Source organism: Pithys albifrons, chromosome 2, assembly GCF_047495875.1.
Source record: "Pithys albifrons albifrons isolate INPA30051 chromosome 2, PitAlb_v1, whole genome shotgun sequence".
Classification (NCBI taxonomy): domain Eukaryota; kingdom Metazoa; phylum Chordata; class Aves; order Passeriformes; family Thamnophilidae; genus Pithys; species Pithys albifrons.
Window position 1 is genome coordinate 86085731 of NC_092459.1, and position 21596 is coordinate 86107326.

Consider the following 21596-nt stretch of genomic DNA (forward strand, 5'->3'; position numbering starts at 1 on the left):
TCCTGTCTTTCTCTTCGTAATTAAATACAATACTATTTCTGTCACTGTAAGGAAGGACCTATTCAGAGAAGAGAAACAGAAGGCCATTTTGTGTCCAGACAGGCAACTATGTCGAATAACTACCTAAACTAACTTTTTCTCTGCTAACTGTTCCAAGTATCTTGTAGGCTGTTTCAAGTACTAATAAAACAATAAACATCTCAAATATTTTTAAATTTTATAATCTAAAAGACGGTATTTATTTGCAATTTTTTTTAAATCATAGACTCATAGAACAGTTTAGGTTGAAAGGGACTTTTGAAGGTCATTTAGTTCAACCTCCATGTCTTCCAAGTCTTCTCTATTAGAAAAAATTATCAAATACTGACTGTCAATACATCTGTTCCAGAATTTGAGTAAATTTTCATATGGATGTCAAGAGCGCCAAAGTTATATATGAACTTTCAACATGGTCTCCCATAGCATTGCTGCGTCAAACTGCAGAGAAGATGCCATTAGTTGCCAGTGAGCCTTCTCAGTAATGAAGGCTAGAAGCATATGGAGCTGTAGCAACAGGAACTGAGCCAGCAAAACAATGGAATCAGATTATTCTCTACTAGACACTTGTTAGATCATACCTGGTACACTGAATCCCATTTTGGATCCAAATACAACAGTGATACATCTGAGCAATTCCAGCAGAGGACCATCAGAATGGTCATGAGGTTAGAGCACACACACTGTGCAAGAGGGGAATTGGCTTGTTTAGCCTAAGAAGGCCCAGGGTGGGGGTGGAACCTGACAGTGCTTGCCATTACCTAAGAGCAGGTTATCACAGGCTACCCAGAGAAGTTGTGGAATTTCCTTCCTTAAAGGTTTTCAAGACCTGAGTGCATAAAGCTCTGAGTAGGATGTTCTTTTTTCATAGCTGACCCTCCTTTGAGCAACAAGCTAGGCTAGATGTCTTCTTTCTCAAGTCCCTTCCAACCTGAAGGGTGCTAAGATTCCAAGACAATGAATGACTCTGGCAGAAAGCATATATAAAAATATATATTCCTGAAACTTTAAACTCTCTGGGCATTTCTAAAGCATACTTGAGTACGAAGAGCTCTTCTGTTTTTTTCATACTCAGAATTTAGTTGCCATGGTAACATGTTCTGTCTTAGAGGTTCTCTCCTGTGGTATTTCAGTTTCTATAGATTAAAAGCAGATACTACTCTGTTTTCAAAGACTCAAGTATTTACCCTCCCTGAAACAAATATATTCAATGGCAAATTTGTGTTACTGAACTAAAAAGATATGTATACTAATTCCTAATTATTAATTTAGAATCCAATCCCATGTGTCTAATGACAGCTTCTGAGGGCAGTGCAATTCATATGATTCTGCAGTCACAGTGTACTGCCAGCCTAAAGAAAATGCTCATGGAATTTTCTTCTGTTAGGTAGAAGTGCAAGATCAAGGAAGTTTTCAAGCAAGCGAACAGCAGGAAAACAGGCAGGGAATACAGTTCCATCAGTGGCAGACATTGTGTTAAGAAAAAAATTATCTTGCTTTCATTAAGAAGAAATATTAGAACTTTTTGCTCTACTATATGTTCATATATAATTTCTGTACCAGTCACGGATTACCTGATGCTAAATAAAGACACTATTGTCACCACCTCTAGCACCGCACAATATAGAATATGTTCCAGACCCTTGGTGTCACCTCACTTTTCACTCAAAGGGGCGTCTTTCCCTTGGCTGCCTATGATGGGCAATAGACATGCCTGCCACTCAAGCTGCAAGTCAAAACACTTGTTCTCCTAGGCAGGTTTCTGTCTCTAGGCAATGCAGGTACTCTCCTCTGTCAGAAGATACCCCAGACGATAACATTGTGGTTTTTTTAAAGTCAGCTATTTATCTTGTTTGTACTGTACATGCAGGAAAACTCACAAAGAAAGATGAGATTCTGAACTTGCAGTTGTGCAATGCAATACCACATAAATCACTAAATGCCTATTAGTTTTAAAGTGCATCAGGTTTGGGTTACTTTTTTAAAATTTGCTCTACACCCTTGCTGATTGATTATACGGTTATCATTTCTTGGCAACCAAAATTCTAGTTCAGCCAACACATTATTTACTAGTAAGACTTAATAAAAATCTTCTGCTCAAGAATAAACACCAGCATAGTATTCAATGTAGGAAAGTCAGGCTTTTTTCACTGACTGGAAAATATGGTATGAATCACCAACTGAAATATGTCAGAAAACAGTCAAAGACTGAGACTATGAACTGAGAAAACTGCATTTTAGTCAGTGTATTCTTCTCTTACTTTTTCATGTGGCCAAACCATTTGCTTAAGTTTTAAGTTGCATGAAAATTATGTAATTACATTTCTTTTATCTATTTTAAGAAATCTAAATATTGCATTTTCCTGGTTTTCTAACTGAGATGAAATACTTAATTGAACATTAAAAACATCAAACTGAAGGGCATAAAACATTGACTGCCCAAAGCTGCCAAATACACTTATTCAGCTTGTTTCAGCACGAACAAAGCCAAACTTGCATTATGGATAACATCCATAGCTACCATACAAACAAAACAGTACTTTTGTTAGGTTACAGGTTTGCCTGGATGTCCAATTTTATATTTTTATCTTCAAAGTTTTACAATGCCACAGGCCAATACCAAAACACACAAAACAGATTATAAGGTTATAAAAGAGCTCTCAAGTCTCACTTGGCTCATCAGTCAGTTTGATAAGGCAACTCTTAACAGTTGGGTGGCACTGAGCTCCAAGCAATATGTACTTATGGACATGCTCTCTGTTGTAAGACACTCACCTGGGGTTTCAGCCTTTGCTCACTGGTACTCTGGACTTCAGAAATCTTTCTTGTTTTTTCATTGTCACAGAGCTTGCAAATTAAGTTCCTACCTTCATATTCTAAATTTAGAAAGAATGTGATGCCAGAAAGGCATAAAGGCAAGGTTTTGCATGCCTCATTTTACAAAGCAAAAATGCCAAACATTCATAGTCAGAGAATCTGAAGTTTGCAAGAATATTTTTGTCTTTCTTCACCTGTGAAAAATCCTGCTTTCCAATCTATTTCCTAGGTCTCTCCGTTAGTCAAAACTTTCATCTTCATAGAGATACACTCACTGCAGAAATAGCCCAATGAACTTCAATTCAACACATTCATTAATTCAACACTGTAAAGGAATATGAAGGTTACAGTACTTTTATTATACCCTCCATATTCAAGAAAGAACTAGCACTAATTGTATAGTGAAAGAGAAACCTGGGTGAGATGATGATTTTCTTCGATAAAATTGCTTTCACAATGAAGTGGATAAGCAGAGCTGCACCTACTTAAACACAAGTGAGACTGCAATTAAATTTGATTTTAAAATAAGTATATAACTTACAATTTGACTGTTACTATTATTAAGCCTCTGTAATGTAATATTTTCAGGAATTGCACTGCTGTATCTCAGCAATTCACACATATAATTTTTAACATGTCTATTATACTGAAGTAAGAAGCCAAATGACAATTATTAAACTAGCCCCCTAATTAACGTTGCTTCCAAATGTCATATATTCTAAAGAAAATAACTGCTCAGCCCAAGTTTCACTGTGGCCCTTTCTTTAGAGCAAAATAAACCCTCTTACCGTATCGATCCGATCATGTAGGGCTGTGCCAGCTGCACTACAATGGCTCCGCTCCCGAGCTGATGGCAGGTGTATCCAGAATCCCAGTCATAGTTCTTTGTGTCTCCATTTAATAAGGCATTGCGACTGCGACTTACACCCTCAATCACACTGGCACAGTCTGCAATTGTTGCAACATTTTCAGTGGGAACTGTGAATTAAGAACACAAGATGACAGAGACACAGTCAGAAAACAGTTCAAATACCAATGGTCTTTATTTCTGAAAAAGGATTGGTTGAAAAAAAAATTCAGTATGATGAACAGAAGGAAATTCAATTCATGTAACATAAACTATGAACCAGTGGCACAGATAATTTTTATAGCATTAATCCCAGAATATCTTGGTAAATTAACATAGATTTCAGTGTTGGTGATATGAAAGCACTCCTTCAATATAATTGGGGAAAAGTATCTTGTCCAGCAAAACTTTAGAAATTTTCATGATGACACCTCCCTCTCTACCCCCAAAAGAACAAAGAAATAGAAACAGAGAAAAAACTGGGAGAACATTTAAAGCACTGATCTGGGCTGTAGGTAGTCAGGATTCGAATTCTTCAAAACCAGGGCTTGCAGTTGTCAGAGACTGAAACGGTTAATGATTTATGTATTCTAAGAGACTTTGCAGGCTTTTGACTTTTGCATTATACACCTGATGGGCAGTTGGGCCCATCCCTTCCTCCAATGCTAAAAGTGTCCAGCCCTGAAGAGGCAAGAAGAGCTCTTGGCCTGCCCTCCACATGAACCCAGCGAATACTGGGGGTTTGCAGCCTGGCTGGCAACACTGCTTCATGGAAAACAACCCCCTGCCTCGGGGGAGGTGCAAAAGGCATGCTGAGGGTATAAAAATGGACTGGTGACTTTGGGAATTTGGGTTCTGTTCCTGGCTCCCATCGCCTGCAGATGGAGACCATGGCCTGCAGGGCTGCTGAGATGCAACGCTGGATCTCTAGGCTGTGACTACGTAACCTTTTCATTCTCATCTTTTCTTATCTCTTCTTTTTCCCTGCTGTCCTGGACTCATCTCCTGTTTTTCTTCCCCCTCTGCATCTTCCCCACCCCGCTATGTCACATTGCACGGAATTGTTAAATAAACACCGACTATATAGTGTCGTTTCACTTTAATCCACTCCAAAGGGAATGATTAATAACAACCAGCCTAGGTTACCCCCGTTCCCTTCCCAGGAGCGGGTCATGACAGAAGTATAACAGCTCGGGAGACTATTCTCAACACTGGTACTTCTGACAGTCTCTCTGACTGTGATCAGAAATTGCACCCCTGAAAATGGAAAATAAAAATGTGTTTTTAATACTTATAAAATCCTTCAATACCAGTATTGGACTACAAAAGGAAAGACCAACAGGTCTGTCAGACAATGGAACAGCAAATGCAGAAGTATTTGTCATTCAGTCAAGACACAGGAAAAAGGTATGACTGAATGCCACAAAAAAAAATTATGATATCCCAACAGAAAATAAAATAAACTACTTAGAACACGTCCTCTAGAAAAAAGGAGGGCCGGAACACAGAATAATGATTTCCCTACAGGAGTAAGTGAAGGAATTATACAGTACTCCTGCCATCATCTCCCCATTAATGTCATCAAAGATCTTTGATGGATAATTCTTTCTTCTATCCTATATGCACCCACAGAAAATGCCAGCATGCAGTAGTCCAGTTATACCAAAGAAAGCTGAAGGCATTACCACAGAATATCAAATCTGACTTCTTTCATTCACCTTATATACAGTTACTGGAATATTACAGGGAAAATGAACAAGTTAGGAAACTCAAATTTTCAAACTAGTGAAAGCATTTATAGGAAAATCATGACAAGAAGGAGTGAATTTCAGTTAAAAAAAAAAGCAGATTACAATTCTATTTGCATAGGCCAGTTCTAAATTGTTATCTTGTGCTGCAACATCTATAATCAACTCTTTTCACCTCTACAGACCCTCCTGCATATCCAACACTGCGGTCCATGTGTCAGCATCATTTAACTTCAGTTCTTCCTTTTCCCTGGCATATCCAGAACTGAATGCTCTAGATTGGAAACTGCTGTTATAAACCAAATTAGATAAAGAGTAATACAAACTTTTACTAGGCATTTTTAGAAGTAGAGGAACAGTAAGTACTGGGCAATAAAAAGAGTGTAGTGTTGAGAATTGCTATTCTTTAGCAAAGGATGCAACTTTAGTGCTAGTTTATAGGAAACTTTCCAAGGAGAGGAATACTCTATTTGTATACACTTAGTCCTGCTAATTTGATATACATTTAATGCTCAGTAGTTTCCCCCTTCCTTTCAAATCAAACCGAGGTCATAATATACTTAGAACTTGACATCATTTTAGCAATTTCATCAAAGTTCAACAACAGGAGCTCCTCTGGGAGCACACTGTAAGAAGGAGGTGTACTCTCCTATGCACAGAGCATTCTGCCAGCACTTCTACACATTTATGAATGCTTCAATGCTTGTTTCTGGAATTACCTATTATTTCCCTTTGTTAACACTTGATCAAGTATGGCACTTTCCATCTGTCATTCAGAGAGAGTCCTAAACTTTTTGAATGTCACATTCCAGCAGAATGACAGGTAACATAAAAAACCCAAAGCCATTTAGAATGCCCCAATCAGGTCCAGTACTTTCCCCAAAAGCTCAGTTTTTAGGTAACCTCCTTAGCTTCTCAAACTCTATTCCCTCTCTCAAACAAAAAGTTAAAATTAACAAGGATGAAAAATAATGCTCTGAACACATGAAAACCAAGGTTGACTGTTGAGCCTTTGTTTTTTTGGGGGGGAAAATGTTAGAAGTCCTGACTGTTCATCTAAACGATAAGAAGAACTCTTTCAGCACAGGCAGCATTAAAAAAAGAAGCTGAAATTTTGTGTGCCAATCTCTGAAAAAGGACAAACAAACTGTACCATTTTAAGCCTGCTGAACATCAATAACTTAATTACATACTTTTAGTACTTGTCTGTAAAATATGTATTTAAAATACTACATCTGAACATGGCTGAAACATAGCTATGTGAAATTTCAGAGCTACTGTATGAGTCTCCAGCACACAAAAAAAGAGATAATTTTCCACAAAGAGCTGGGATTCTGTGTTTTAACTGCACTACTGGTACCAGGAGCATAATCTTAGGAAAACCACCAACCAACCAAAAAACCATTAAACACACAAGGGAAAAAAGTGCAAGCTTGTTGCCAAGTAATAATCCAAGGCAGTGGAAAAGCAACCATTTCAGAAAAAGCTACTGTGCTATCAAATGTACTACCATCTCTATTTGCTCATAAAAAATTAGTAAACCCACCACATTATTATTCTAGAAATCTCTTGATTCCCCCATTACTGGAAAGAGGCATTCAACAATTTCCAGATTCTTACAGGGGAGCAGGTGGTAGACATTAGAAGTACTTCACTGGGAACAATCTGAATAAAGCAAAGACTAACAATGCAAACTAAAAAGTATTGGCATGGAAATAAAGTTTGCCTTGACTTCCTTTTCTTCCCCTCCTCTCTGGGAATAAGGAAACTTCTTTGAGTAACCCTTTTATATAGGTTTTAAAGCATCTTCTAGGTATGGCTGCTTTTTGTACAAAAAGGAATTTACTGAAATCTTCGTTAAAAAAAATAGAGGCAAAGACAGTGTCAAGATGAATGTTCATGTTGAGGGTCCATATCATATTCCAGACATGCCCTGAGGCATGTAAGGCATTACCTGAATGCAGCTCAGTTCAACCAGTATTTTGCTTGAATGCTCTCTGAGCATCATCCTGCTCCTTCTCACATCTAGATTTCTGCACTAATCCATGATGTCCTACAAAGATGTTACCCTGATTAGTCAAACTCCTTAGCAACCACACACAAACTGTCTTGGTGTCTTTTTAGCATAATTCTGTGGCCTTCCCTACAATTGCTAATTAGAAAGTGACTAACTGAAGTGTGCAGAATGTGCCATACTGTTCTTTTTCTCTAGGGGGTCTGCCACTCCCTATTTTGAATGTTCATTATCATCCTTTATATCCACTTGAGAAATTTATTAAAAAGACCATCTGGTGGGGACTCCGCTCTGTGCTGTATTTTAAAGTCTTCTGGTTCTCTGTCTTTTTCCCGTTAGAATTTCTGCTTCAATTTAGGTCATTTGCCTACAAAAACATACTGCCAAAACCCACAGTCTTGTTTCTATTTTTGTTCCTGTCTTTTTTTTTTTTTATCCAATAGCTATCCATGTTTTACAGTAACCAATACTGTAAAAGAAGACAAAAGAGGAGATTACAAATATGGAAATTGCTTCTTTTCCCCATGTTCATACAGCAGTTTTGCCCTGAAAAATCTGATTTGCTTCTATGGAACACAAAAGATGTGTGTGAGTAAAGCATATAGATTCTGTAAGCAAACAAAAGGAAAAGATGATTGAGGTTACAGGACAGCAGCAGCAAACATTTATTAAAACTTACTTTCTTGTCTCCTAGTCTTATGCTGCAGTATGAAGCAATGAACAGCTGGCAGTATATTTAATTCTAGCAATAGTATCCTTATAAAGGACTGTAATTTTCAAGACATGGCCTAAGGTCATCTGTACTGGCTATATTTAAAGATAAGACAGATATCTTATTCAACTGTCCTTAGAAATCCTCCAGGATAAAATTTACCAGAAGTGTGTTGTAGCCTCAGTCATATCTACTTATCACTCCTTAAGTTCTTTGCTTTTTCCTTTTAGCATACTTGATTTTTCATGGGAATTTTTTTTCCTGAAGTACTCGGAAAAAAATTAATGCAGCCACTGCCAATTGGCTTCTACATGTGAGTATAGGGTGTTTTCCTTTCATCTCCCATTCTGGACAGATCAGCTGTTGCTTTCTGTCCATCCACTGTAACTTAAATCAACTGGGTAATGTGAAAGGGTGGGGAAATAATAGAAAATCCTCAAATAAACTTTTTGTTTATTTGGAACAGAACCAAGTGGGTTTCTGTACCAGCTAAAAACCAGCCATTAATGACCCTTAAAACAAGTGCTAAAATAAACAGCAGATTTACTATGCAGTCTTATTTTATAGGAAGGTAGCAATTTAAAACATTATGGACTGTTTAATATATTTATACTGCACTCTGGGCAACAGTCATTCTCAGCTAAACTATTATCACTGCAACACAACTATTCATTTTACTGAATTCTCTAAGACACAAATCATTACTATGAAGAAATTATAAACAAAGAATTATACTTGAATAAATGAATTTTTGTTTCACTTAATATGAAGAAGTGATTTTCCTCTGATGATGGTATCTGTTGAAGGTACAGCTTTCAACTGCTTTGTATTTAACTGCAAAATTGCATTCCTTCTCTACCTGGACATCTACCAAGCTGGCTTAAGTTTTCTCACTAGAAAGTGATGGCTAGAAAATAAAAAGCTGACAGTAGAAAAAAAAATATATTAAGGATGAAAGTGTTTTTCCAGGGTTTGACCATACTGTATTAAATAAAAGGATATTGGGCATTTTATTTTCATTATTTTCCGTATGCCGAAAGACTTAAGTATAATCTTTATTCAGTATATGAATTTGCCCTTGTTTACTTGCTACATGGTAGAAAAAATATGGATCCTACGAACTTTTCAGTTAGTTAAAAGTACAGTCACAAAGTCCTGTCTCTCCTTCTACACACACTTTCTTACTTTTTTTGAGTTGAGACTTGCTGATGAAGTTGCTGCATTTAATTTGAATCTTCAATCAAGAAATTGATCAAGAGCTCAAGAACTACCAACTTCAAAAAATATTAATAGCATTTCCACCTGTTTCACTGAAAAGCTTTCTGCAAGCCATATTTAGCTGCAAAAGAAAAAACCCCACTAATACCTGTCTGAGTCCAACTGTCAGAAATTGGATTTGAAAAACTTGAGAGAAGGATGATTGTTCACATTGTATCTGCTAGAGCTCACAATTTCTGAGCCTATAAATTAGGAGAAAAGCATTCAATTCATTAGAACGGGCTATACTTTTAATTCCCAACAAATTGGTTGCTAACAGGGCTCTTTCATAAAGTGTTATGCCTAAAGAAGTCTTTCAGAAATAACAATTGTTTTAGGAAGTACTACATTCCGTGCTGCACCATGGAAAATATAAAAAGAAAAAGGAAAAAACAAGGAACTGGAACCATATGAGCAAAACTCTCTTGAAAAACAGGTACCAGTAACTAAACCAACCACATGGCTGTCCTTTCTTATAGAAACAGGGGAAAAAAAATCCCTGCAGTATTTAGATCATCTTCAAATTTTCATGATTTCCTAAGGCTATGCTTTCAGCAGAGCTGACCTACACTGCTGGGTAAGTCTGCATCTCTTTTGAAAATGCTAACCTTTTAAAAAAGAAGTAACAAAATATGATAGCTTTGTGTGAAATCAACATTAAACTAGACACAAAAATAGCATTTCTCACTGCTTCCTTGGAGAGAGACAAAGCAATCTTTTACAAAGCTGAACCACATACCAGGAAACTGATAGGACTGGTTTCTCGCTGTTACACATTTAGTTTTGTCTTGTTTTAAATAATTATAAGAGTAAAAACCAAGTGAATGTTTATTTATTTGTATAATTTTTTCCCTTTTCAAACGTGTTCTCCTGAGGCATTGAACAGCACACAAATGAAGGTTCACAGTGATTCATAAGCGCTGAAAGCATTCCCCAGAGGTTGACCAAGGACATTGCAGGGTTTTATATCCATCCTCTGCTCTTCAGTCATTACTCACTGCTCTCCCTTTCGTGTCTAATGTACAAGTTACAAGACAGTCTAATAGACTGAGACAGACTACAGATAAACACTCCTTCATGGACAAGCCCTCCACACTGCACTTCCTATGACCTTAACCAGGTTCAAAATTGGACAGTAAGTTGGTCAAACTCACACACCCACACAGTCCTTGACTGCCCCTCAGCACAGAGGACTAAGTCAGGTTATCGAGTTTTTCCCTTTGAGGCAGAAAAGAGGAATTGGTTCCTATATTTAGGTGGGGAAAAAACCCCAGAAACCAAAAGAGGTATTGCACAGCAGCAGTCCTTCACCTGCTGTTGTAACGTCTTGCCACTGGGCAGATTAGAAGCTTTTAAAATACATCCCATCACACCAGGCACTGCTTCCACCTGCAAAGGAGTATGCCTCTTGCTTGTGAAAATACTCTTGTTTTGGATTCTAGATTAAATATTAGTGTCTAAAGACCATTCAAAATTTCAGAAGCAGAAGTTCATTAAAAGCAAGCACTACGATTTTGAGATAAAAAATATTTACGTCTTTGTAAAATTAAACAGTTACGTCAATATCATGAATTTAATATGTAAAACTGTAAAGTTACACATTTACAGATAATGCTGTGTCAAAAAAGAAAATTGTATCTCAACCCTAACACCTGCGCTAGGGAAAAATTTTATATGATGGAATTCATTTTTGTCACTTACCTCATTTCACAAAACAGCAAAGTGTAAACTAACACTAAAATACCAGACAGTGCAAGAAAGAAGCATTTTCTGCTACTTCTACTTCAAAACTACTACTCAGTTATCACTGGGTCACACCAATACCACAACCACTATTGTACAAAGTAACCACATAAATCATTTTCCACATTAACTTTTAAATGTAGTATGTCAAGTCAAAAATTTTCCATTAAGATCTTGCATGTAAAACACAACATAAAATTGCTGTTATCATGAAACAGCGTTTCATTTTTATTATTTGTTTACCAGCCTTCTAAGCTTCACTGTACAGTGGTAGTCATTACATAGATATTATGTATCAGTAGTAAGAGCTGATAAATTACCCTCTTTGTATATACAGCTTTCCAATCAATCTGGATAGCTTTAAAAAAAAAACCCAAACCCTTAACTGTCCACATAAGATCCCTAAACAAATACCTCAGAGGCTTTATGTCTCTGGAATGAGTTTTCAAATGATGAAGTCCCTGCATATTATCTTCATTGTTGTTTTGGTAGCAGTAAGGGTCACAAGGTCCTTCTGAAAAGGGCCGTAGGGGCTTCAGGGGCTGACCAGTATTTCTTTTTTTTAATAACAACAGGTTAAAGAAACAGCAGCTGTGTTTGTTCTAACCTAATTTAATACCATATTTAATATCATATGGGATAAGCAGTGAACCCAATGAACTGCTTTTCAAGGGCTGAAGATGAAAGCTTCTATACTCAGCCAAGCTTAAAAGCAACCTTCTCTGATTACTGCGCTTTCAAATGTTTCCTGAAACTTTCCTAACTGCTCTAAGTTCACTTTACCCAGTTACAACAGAAACAGAAATAAACATTACAAATCCTCATCAGAGCAATAAAATAAATCTGTGCTAACTACTCTATTGGTGGTTGTACAGAGTTTTTACAGAAGTGGACCTCGGACAGGTTGCTGGATCACAGGAGTCAGACAATATGGTACCTCATGGTAATCCTCAGAGGTTTGGAAAAAAAAGTATGAAATTGATATAAGGTCACTCTGCTGGTTCAAAGTTGTTGAAAATCTTTTTGAACAGGCAATACTGATGGCCATTATGCCCCTGTCCCCTTTCACACTGGACTGCCCTCAACTAATCCCTAAACCTTTCTATTTGTACCTTTCTCACCACAAATTCTGGAGGGTCATGTATCCTACTGTTGCTGTCTCATTTACAATTAGAAGATGGTCTACATCCTGCTTTCAAGTAACTACCCACTGAATTCTTAATTTTCTATTAATTGTATGGACCAGCATCCCTTAAATATAAAACGCCATGAGAGACCTATAGGCCTCTCTTTCCTTATTGTTGTTCACTTCAAATGACTTACACAACAGCTTGATTGACCCACACAGAAAAAAGCAGTTTCACTGAACCCCACTCTAGCAATGGATAGTGTTATGCTGTCCAAACCCTTTTTACCTGTAAGATTGTGTAACGACAAAAACGCTTTCACAAATGGAGAAATTTTAATAAAGCCATATAAAGTCTCCATACCCCAGATTACCTTTGAAACTTATGAAATGCTAAAGCAGATCAAATAGTTTGTCTCACCAAAATGATCCCTCAGTCAGAAGATATAACTGAGTCTACAAAGGACAAGTCAATTACAGTACAAATACACTTCCAAAAAACTGCTTTGCCTGCAGTTATGACCAAACAAACTTTGTTAACATAAAAAAAAAAAGACAAGAAAGCAGGCATGTTATTTGAGTCCTAAATTAAGCATTTGCTAAATAAGCTTGATAATCTGGTATCAAATACATACATATGCAACACTTACTTGTACACAGTAACTCTGATTGTTTCTGAAGTTTTAAAAAATTCATATCTGGCAGTGCTAAATATGAAATTAACTTAAAGATTTTAACAAATCTTACTGAAGGTAGACGCTTTCTTTACCACTTACTTCTTTACTGCTTATTCTATTCTCTTGTCAATAGTAATTGCAATGCTACCTGTAATGCAATGCTACTTGCAAACTGCCTAAACCAAAGGGAATTTATTTGATTTGCATTATGGGACAGCTTATGCAATTTGGGGCTATAGAACATAAAAATCAGTAAAGTGTGATTTGCCAGGCTACTTTATTCTATGCTTCCAAAGAAACATCATGGAATTTCACATCAAACTTCATGAGATCAAGTGTAACTATGCAATGCCTTTGTATAATGCATAAGGAGCAGGTTGAAGGAGTTGAATCTCAGTTTTTCACAGGTAAATACTATAGTTTTCTCAGAAATAAAAATAAATAGATGTGTCCTTCTAAAAACTTTTCTTCTCATCCTGTTTTGTAAACAATTCTCCCTTCCATGTCTCATAGATGTATACTTGAAACATGTTTAAAATCAGCAAGAACTCCGAGAATTTTGCTGAAATTCTCAATTTCATGCCAGAAGTAATAAACTGGGGGAAATGCCATCTAGACAACTACTAAAAAGCACATACTACTCTTTCCAATGAACTTCAAGATCTGACTTTCAAGAGTTTATATGGAAGGAAGCACAGAAGCCACCCTGTTTGAACTACTCAAAAAAACTGGTATTAGATCTTACTGTGACATATTTTATCATTCAGAAGTGTTGGTCTGCTGGGGGTTTCTACCTTAAGCAATGTCAAGGTACTTAAATCAGCATTATATAAGCTGTCCAGAGCTCACAGAGCTCCATCAACATGGTGTTCTGAGAATAATAGTAGCCAATATAACGTTTTGCCATGGCTAAGCACGTCTACAAGTCTTTGGGGGAAAATAAACACATGAGAGTTTACTTTTAGCAATTGAAACCAGGCTATGTAGCAGTCCCTAAATGCCCAAATCCATCTTCACTGCAATAAATAGCTCTGGTTACTCCATTCTTGTAAAGAATTCAGGCTAACCTCCTGGGAGGCAAGACCAACCACACTATGACATGAAAATTAAAATCAGATTGTCAGCACAGAGTGACTCAATTACCAGTGGCTTTGTCAGCAGCAGTTGATGAAATGTGAATTTCAGCATTCCTGCAGCATCATTAATTAATCCGCAGAACTAGAATTTCAAAGAAGTTAAAGGACTTCCCAACTAATTCTATGCTTAAATCATAGTTTAAGTCAAGTTAGAGGTTTCTGCATGGAAACAGAAGTGGAGTAAGAGTGCAGCAATGGTCAGCTTTAAAAGACAAGCATTTGCAACAGTTCCTGTAAAAGGAAAACAGTTTTATCTCTTACCTATCAGACCTTTTTCCAGAGTAAAGGATTTGTTTGTGAACATGCATTCAAATGCCACAATATGGAAAACTTTGTTCACTGTGTTGTGGGTCCCAACAATTCGAATATACCTATAGGGAAAAAAAGGGAAATAGTACAAGTTAAATATGACAAACTCCTGTGCACTAGATTATAATTGATTCAGTTGGACTATAACGTGCTGACCCATAAGAACTCAGTGACTGTCTAAAAAAAGAAAAACAAGTAAAAATACAATAAATTTCACAGCAAGTTTGCAACTCATCAGGATGCTGGCTCCAGTATTATTTAAGAAGGAAAAAAAAAAATCTTTAAAGAGATGTGAAATCTGTTAAAAATGGTTTTGATTTGCCAAGAAAAGCAAAGTGAAGGACCTTTCTCTTCAGAAATTGTCTGTTAGTGCATATGTGCGCTCACAGAAGTTTTAAATAAAATAATAATAATAAAAATAATGATCCTTTTACCAACAAATTTTCAGCACTATGAAGTATTTCATAGAGCCAGGACAAACCTAGCATATCAGTCAGGCTTTTCTTCAGAAGCCAAAAATTAATTCCATTTTATTGTGACTGTTTCTAATACTAACACTGGACATCCATCAACAAAGATATTGATATCCTGTATCTTTTATCAATAATGAAAAAAAATCTCTGAACATTCAAATATTATGAAACAAAACTAGCTCTGGGTTTCACTCCTGGTTATGTAACTTCCACTTCTACACTTTAATTGCAAATCAAATTGAGCTCCTCTTGAACACTGTGACCTATTCACCTGCCGAATTACCCTGAAGGCTTCACCTTCCATAAACAATCATCAACCTCAGTTCAGTCCAATTCTGCATTTTCTGAAGAGATTCAACAGTTCTTACTATAAATTTTGAAAAATCTTAAAAGTACTATTGTACACCATCTCAATAAATGCTGAACAAGCAACATAGAAAACTACTTAAACCGAATACCATTACCTCACCAAACAGGCTACCCACCTGCAGAACACTTTGCCTGAAATTAACTCACTTCCATTGAGAAGTACCAGAACACATGAATATTAAGCAATATCCTTGGTCCGTGATATAAAACAATCTTTCACTTACATAGTATAATTGCATTTCCAACATCATGGCCACTCCCCAACAGCATAATTTTCACTTGTGTTCCTCATCAGATCAAGTTAAATGCATACCAAGGAGACACACATTTGTGAGTCCTGTGATTCTTTTTTAAACAACCACCCTCACAGCTATGTAGTGTACTGATGTTCAACCTCCAAATTTCATTTAGAAATTATTTCAATTCTCATTACTTGTAACAAAAAAGAATTATGTGCTATTCTCTAATTAATATTAATTCACAGATAAATTAATTATCACAAAATCAAATTTCCTGAAAGTTTTTCTATGTAGAAAACATAAGGTAGCAAAATTGGACAAAATATTTATTATTCATAAAAAAGGTGAACCTTTGTTTTAAGAGCAAAGCAGAATTTAGCCCTTACAATGTAACTGAGCCAAGTGCCTGCAAATATCATCACAGGAATCTTGGCTGACTGTCAGGGACAGAGCAGTTCTTTCCCCAAACCTGCCCATGTGAACCAGATTACTTTCTTCAGTCAATTCACGATCACAGTATGAACCCTAAACACAAGGGTAATGTCCAGTGTTCAACAATGGTACCTCTTCTTGTTCTCTCCAGCCTCAGAAGCCCAGAATTCAGTTAAACACAGGAAAAATCATGGAATATTTTTAAGTGCACATGGAGGCTGGCTTGCTACGGAGACTCCCTCGTCTCTCTCAGGCAAGAAAGGTATTGATTGAGTTGTGCTGCTTGGATAGAACACACTCCTGGCTGACCAGCAGAGTATTACTAATGCAGAGATACTTGGACATCCTTCAGTTACGCTTCATTGCTTTAAAGAGTTTAGAGAATAAACAAAGGAACAATATTAATGGGAACACAACAAACTGCTTCATAATTAGCATTAAAAGCTAATTTATTTAGATTTTTTTTGTGTTATGAAATTTAACACTAGAGCAAACTTCTTGATTTATTTTTTTTCAGTGAGATTAGAAATTGTTCAAATTCCTGTCAGCAGCAGCAGGTTTATACAACATAAAGTTATCTATGAACCTTTGTGTGATTGCAGAGTAAAAGAATTACAATCCAATGGCTACACAAGCTCCACTGTCAATGGACTTACACTCAACCATTAAGATTGCGGGGAAGACAGACAAAACTCCTGGATTGTTCTTTAAAGAGAAAAACTTGATCTCTTTGTGGTGTTTAAAAGTACTTTCTGGGCAGGTGAACAGGAATGCAGCGAGAGAATTTTGCCCCTTTATTTTGTTTTCTGGCCCTGTTTGAGAACAATGGATACTGATAGCATAAATGCTGTAAGAGTTTCATTCACATGTCACAGACTTGTGTAGCCACAGTTAGTCAGGCTACACATAGCCTTAAAATTCCCACAACAGATATACCAGAAAAATCTTGTGTTTTTTTCCCTGCACTAACAAGAAAATTGTTTAAACTAGAGGGAAAACAGTATATTCTACTGGAGCTTGGTAGAATTTTAAACTTCTAAAATTTGAATGGACTCCCTGGGTTGATTAATTAGGCACCCACATGGCAACAGCCCTCATCCATTCCCCCGTTTTACCCAGAGCAATTCCTCACCTTTACACAAAACTATGACATTGGTACTCTGTTGTGGCTACAAATACCTTTGTGAAAAACTAAATTACGTTTTACTTCTGCTCTTTAAATTTGTACAGCTGACACATTTAATTCAGATAACAGCTGCTGCAGAGCATACCACTGTTTCAGCTGTGGATACCCTGGAGGACCACTAATACCAAAGCTCAGCTGCCTACATCAGAACAGTGCTTAGGACAGATGTGTCAAAGTATAAAAATATGCATACTCTAGGAGTCATTTTAATCCTTCACTATAATAACACCAGAAAGATACTGACAAACTCTAAAATATATTAAGCACAGATTTCAACCCGTTGAGTATTTTGAGAGAGAAGACTAAACAAGGAGAGGTAATGGAAATTAACTCATATTTTGCACTGAGATACACTCTAAGTTACTATCAAAGCAACCCAGAACAGCAACAGCAAACTCAAAGAACTAAACCCAATACATACAAAATGTGCTCGTATGAACTTGGCATTTTATTTTCCTTCATGGAGCATTTGGTTAGAGACACCAGTGCTTTTCCTACGTATTTTATATCTCCCTAACTGCTTAGAAACCACTAACATTCACATTCCAATCACTGCCACAAAGATGCTTGAGGTACAGCCTAACACACAAGGGCATTAGAAGATACTCTGTTTGCCTTTTAGTGGAAAAGGAAACAGTGCAATTCAACACCATCTAAACTCCATTTATTGACAACTCCCTAAAACACATAATCCTTCAGACTCACACAGCTGAATCAACAGACCCATGGCAGGAGGAGAGAAAAAACAAGGAGGAAAAAATCTATTGCCATCATTAAATCATGTGGAAAAACAGTGGACATAAACAAATATATAAAGAATTAAGCCAGAACAAACTTGAAAAGCATATCTGTCTTTTGACAGAAGACCATTTTCCTGCTCTTAGACAGGAAAGTCTCATAAAGTCTATTGTAAAACAAAGGAAATCCCTGCTGCAAATATTGAAAACAAGAGTGACAAATCAAACAAAATAACTTACACGAGACAAAGTCATTGAACACTAGTAGCAAAAGTACACATAACGCCTGCAAAGTCTGCACAGTAAAAACATTTTCACCTTTGCCACTGATGCAAATACAACCAACATATATATAGGAAAGTTCTGTAATGTGCTAAAACATGCATTCAGGTGTTTTATGCTGAATCATTCAAGTGGCTAAAAATACTGGTATACAGTACTTAGGACAGGTAATTGCTTCTGTAGTATACATAAGCACTGTATCAACCAAGCAACCAATGTTTCCCAACGTATTTAACCAACTTAACACTGATGTACTTCGGAACATAAATAACACTTGCACAATGTGATAATATGTTTTGTATTCCATACGTAAGAATAATGAGCTTATAAATGCTTTGTTTCTCATTACTGGTTTTCAATTATTATTTTTTAAAATAGAAAAATCCCAGTTCAGACAAACTCGCTTGAATCTCCATCCTTGCACTGTATCCATCTGTAGTTCCACTGAAGTTCTCAAATCCAAACTAGGCTTGCCTGGTTTTGCTTCAGGTCAGACCTCAACCCAAAGCAGCTCTATTCCCCAGAACACATCTGGATATGGGCAGAAATCTGCAATTACACCTAATCTCATAATGGACAAAGTAAGACTTTGATGTCACAAAATGTCTTTAAACTGTATCCTCCATTTGACTTTGCAGCCAAACACTAACTTAAATACCACCTTAATTTATCTTTATGCTACCTCTGTTGAATACATAAAATAGGAATCTAACAAATTCAATTTTACAGAAAAAAAGTAGTTCTCCTAAAAAGAGAAGAAAGAATTGGTCCTCCAAAGTCTGGTTTTAGCACAAACTGGTCACAAGCTTTAGAGGGGAGACATGAGCTGGCTCTGTGTACCTTCCAGGCTGGTGTGACATGGAGCCAAGATTCTTTCCAAAATGCACATAATCTTCAACAGGATTCGTTTTCTTTCAATCACCCTGTGTCCTGATGTAGTTTCATGACTTTGGGTCAAGTTAGCTTAGGCTTCATTATATAGATACATTGCAACCTCCACATTTTAAAACATATTTAAAACAGAAGAAAATATAGGAAAGCTCTATTCAATGAAATCAGACAATGATTTCCATTTTCCCCAGCTTCTCATGTTCCACCAGTCTGTGAATTTAGCATGCAATAATTACTCCTTGTTCCAAGGATAATACAGTAAGTCCTGTCTAGATCTAGACTGGAAGCAGACTATATACAAAATGGCAAAGAAATACTTTAAAAGTATTAGATAGAACAAAGTGATTTAGAAGTAAGTAGGGGAGGGGGGGTGGGGCGAATCAACCTGCATCAAAGTAGCTCAACAATAAAAAACTGCAGTTTTGACCTGTGTTTTAAAAAAAGCAAAAAATTCAGAAATTCTTCCTATAAAATTGTAGTGAGGACATATAGAGAAGTATGTCAAAATCTGAGAGAGAGTGGTAAAGAAGGGCAGGTTTTTAAAAAGAGGATGAAAATGATTAAAAAAGTGACAATTACTGAAAGGATCATTTTTATATAAGGTTTGTTGAGATGAATCATTACTAATCAGAAGTACAGGAACTTCCTGGTATTTGAGCACACAAGCAGAAGAAAAAAAAAGAGAAGACCTCCAGAATTAAATGTTAAAATAAGTTAAACAAAACGCCACAACCAGAACAAAAAAACCCCAAACCCACAAGAGCAAAACAAGCAACCCTTCTTCCCAAACAGTACAAAATTTTACTTACTGCAAAATACATCCAACAGTATATGCAAGAAACCCTGCCATTTGTTACATTAAAATTATACTGAAGAAGTACTACACAATACTCAAATGAAATCAGCTAAGTATTGGTAACATAAAAACGACTGAATATATTTTTTTCATCAATATTTTTATGATTTGAAAATTTATACCTATTCAATTCCTTGTAGTTGGACGTGGTTAGAAAATTGATGCAAAGTATCACCAGCTCAATTTCAAATTGGCTACGTAATTTTGGAATGCTGAATTTTGGGGCAATTCATTAAGCTGAGTCTGCCTTATACATTTTAAACATGATATAGCATTTAGTGTTAATATTCAAGTGTAGTTTAGATCTGAGACAAGAATGGCTTTGTTAACTGTTTCCTTAACTAAAGATATGATGATACAGTTATTAAACCCCTGCACTACCCAGCGATTTACAGATGCCACACCAACAGTAACTGTCACAAGAAACATCATCTTCAATTATTTAACAGTAGGAGCAATGTCTGTAGGAGTAAAATCTCTAAAAAAAATCACAAGTAATGTCACACTCAAACTAGTGGAATGTCAGTTCTGACTGCTTTGGTGTTCCTTTGTAACAGAAACAAAGTGTGCACAGCACAGCCAAACCTTTTAACTATGATCATTCTTTGGATGCATTTTAGAAATAATTAATGAAGACTCAAATTCCCATGAAATATCTATCAGTCACTATGAAATGGAAGAGAGGCCTCACTGGAAATTATAATAGACATTTTTCTTGTTCGTGAAACAAATGTCTGACATGAGACAGGTCAGTGAAAGTAACAATCAATTATTTCTAAATTCACCAAGTTCTGCATTTTATGAGAAAAATCTGACATGATATCCATTAGCAGTATCACCTGCCATATATATATATGCATATATAGTTGCTACCTCAGTTAATCAGTGTCTCCAATCTTCATTGCTTATGCTTTCCAGCATATTCAAGACCTAACTCCTAACTGCTGCAGGCCTGAACTGGGCTATAAAATAAAGGACAAAAGAAATATTATTTATGAGACTGTTCATCAAACACGGACAGTGCAGCAGATTAAATCTGGTAAGTTTCATAGGTCTAGTATTTTTGAAACCAAATTGTGTTTTACTGGAAATAATAGAAAACATGGTGAAAGAAGATCATAAATTTGGATTACAAGTAGGTCTATATTAAGTTGCACAAACACTTGTACACAGCTCAGCAGCAATGAGATGACAGAAGAGAAGGGCAGTGACTTCCAACATCTGGACAGAGATAATAAAATCTACAGAAACTTAAGTTCCTGTGAGAGGAGTTATTTTAAAGGCAGAACACTTAAGACAGTCAACTACTTTAATGCAATTATTTCTTGTTCTTGCTGCTTTTTTCCACTTTTTATTTTTTTCTGATTTGTTTTAGATGTAGAGTTGAACCACATGTATCACATAATATTTGCCACATTTCTCTCGGTGATTTAACAAGCAATCAGGAAAACTTAAATTCAGAACAGTACTTTGCAGTATTGCACTAATTAAACTGTTTTCAGTGGATATTTGCTCACTGAAAGACGACCATCAGGCTGGAGTGATACACTGATGGCCACAGTCCCAAGAAAATGTTATTATTTTGTTAAAATATAGTTGTTCTTCTCCCACAATATGAAATTATTTTTGAAATGTTTATGAAATATGCCACCAAAACTCATGAGCAGGTAAGCAGACTGCTGAGAACAGAAATATATTTACTGGACTGC

The 21596-nt window shown here is 36.3% G+C and overlaps 1 protein-coding gene across 2 annotated transcripts in view; it reads right to left on the reverse strand.

Moving 5' to 3' along the window:
- Window positions 1–21596, reverse strand: part of BTBD9 (BTB domain containing 9) — a 119483-nt gene that overhangs the window by 31188 nt on the left and 66699 nt on the right. For both annotated transcript variants that reach the window (XM_071576701.1, XM_071576710.1), the window contains exons 8-9: window positions 14375–14484; window positions 3642–3831 (exon numbers count right to left, since the gene is read on the reverse strand). In XM_071576701.1, coding sequence (XP_071432802.1) covers window positions 3642–3831; window positions 14375–14484 — 300 coding nt within the window. The remainder of the gene's footprint in view (window positions 1–3641; window positions 3832–14374; window positions 14485–21596) is intronic.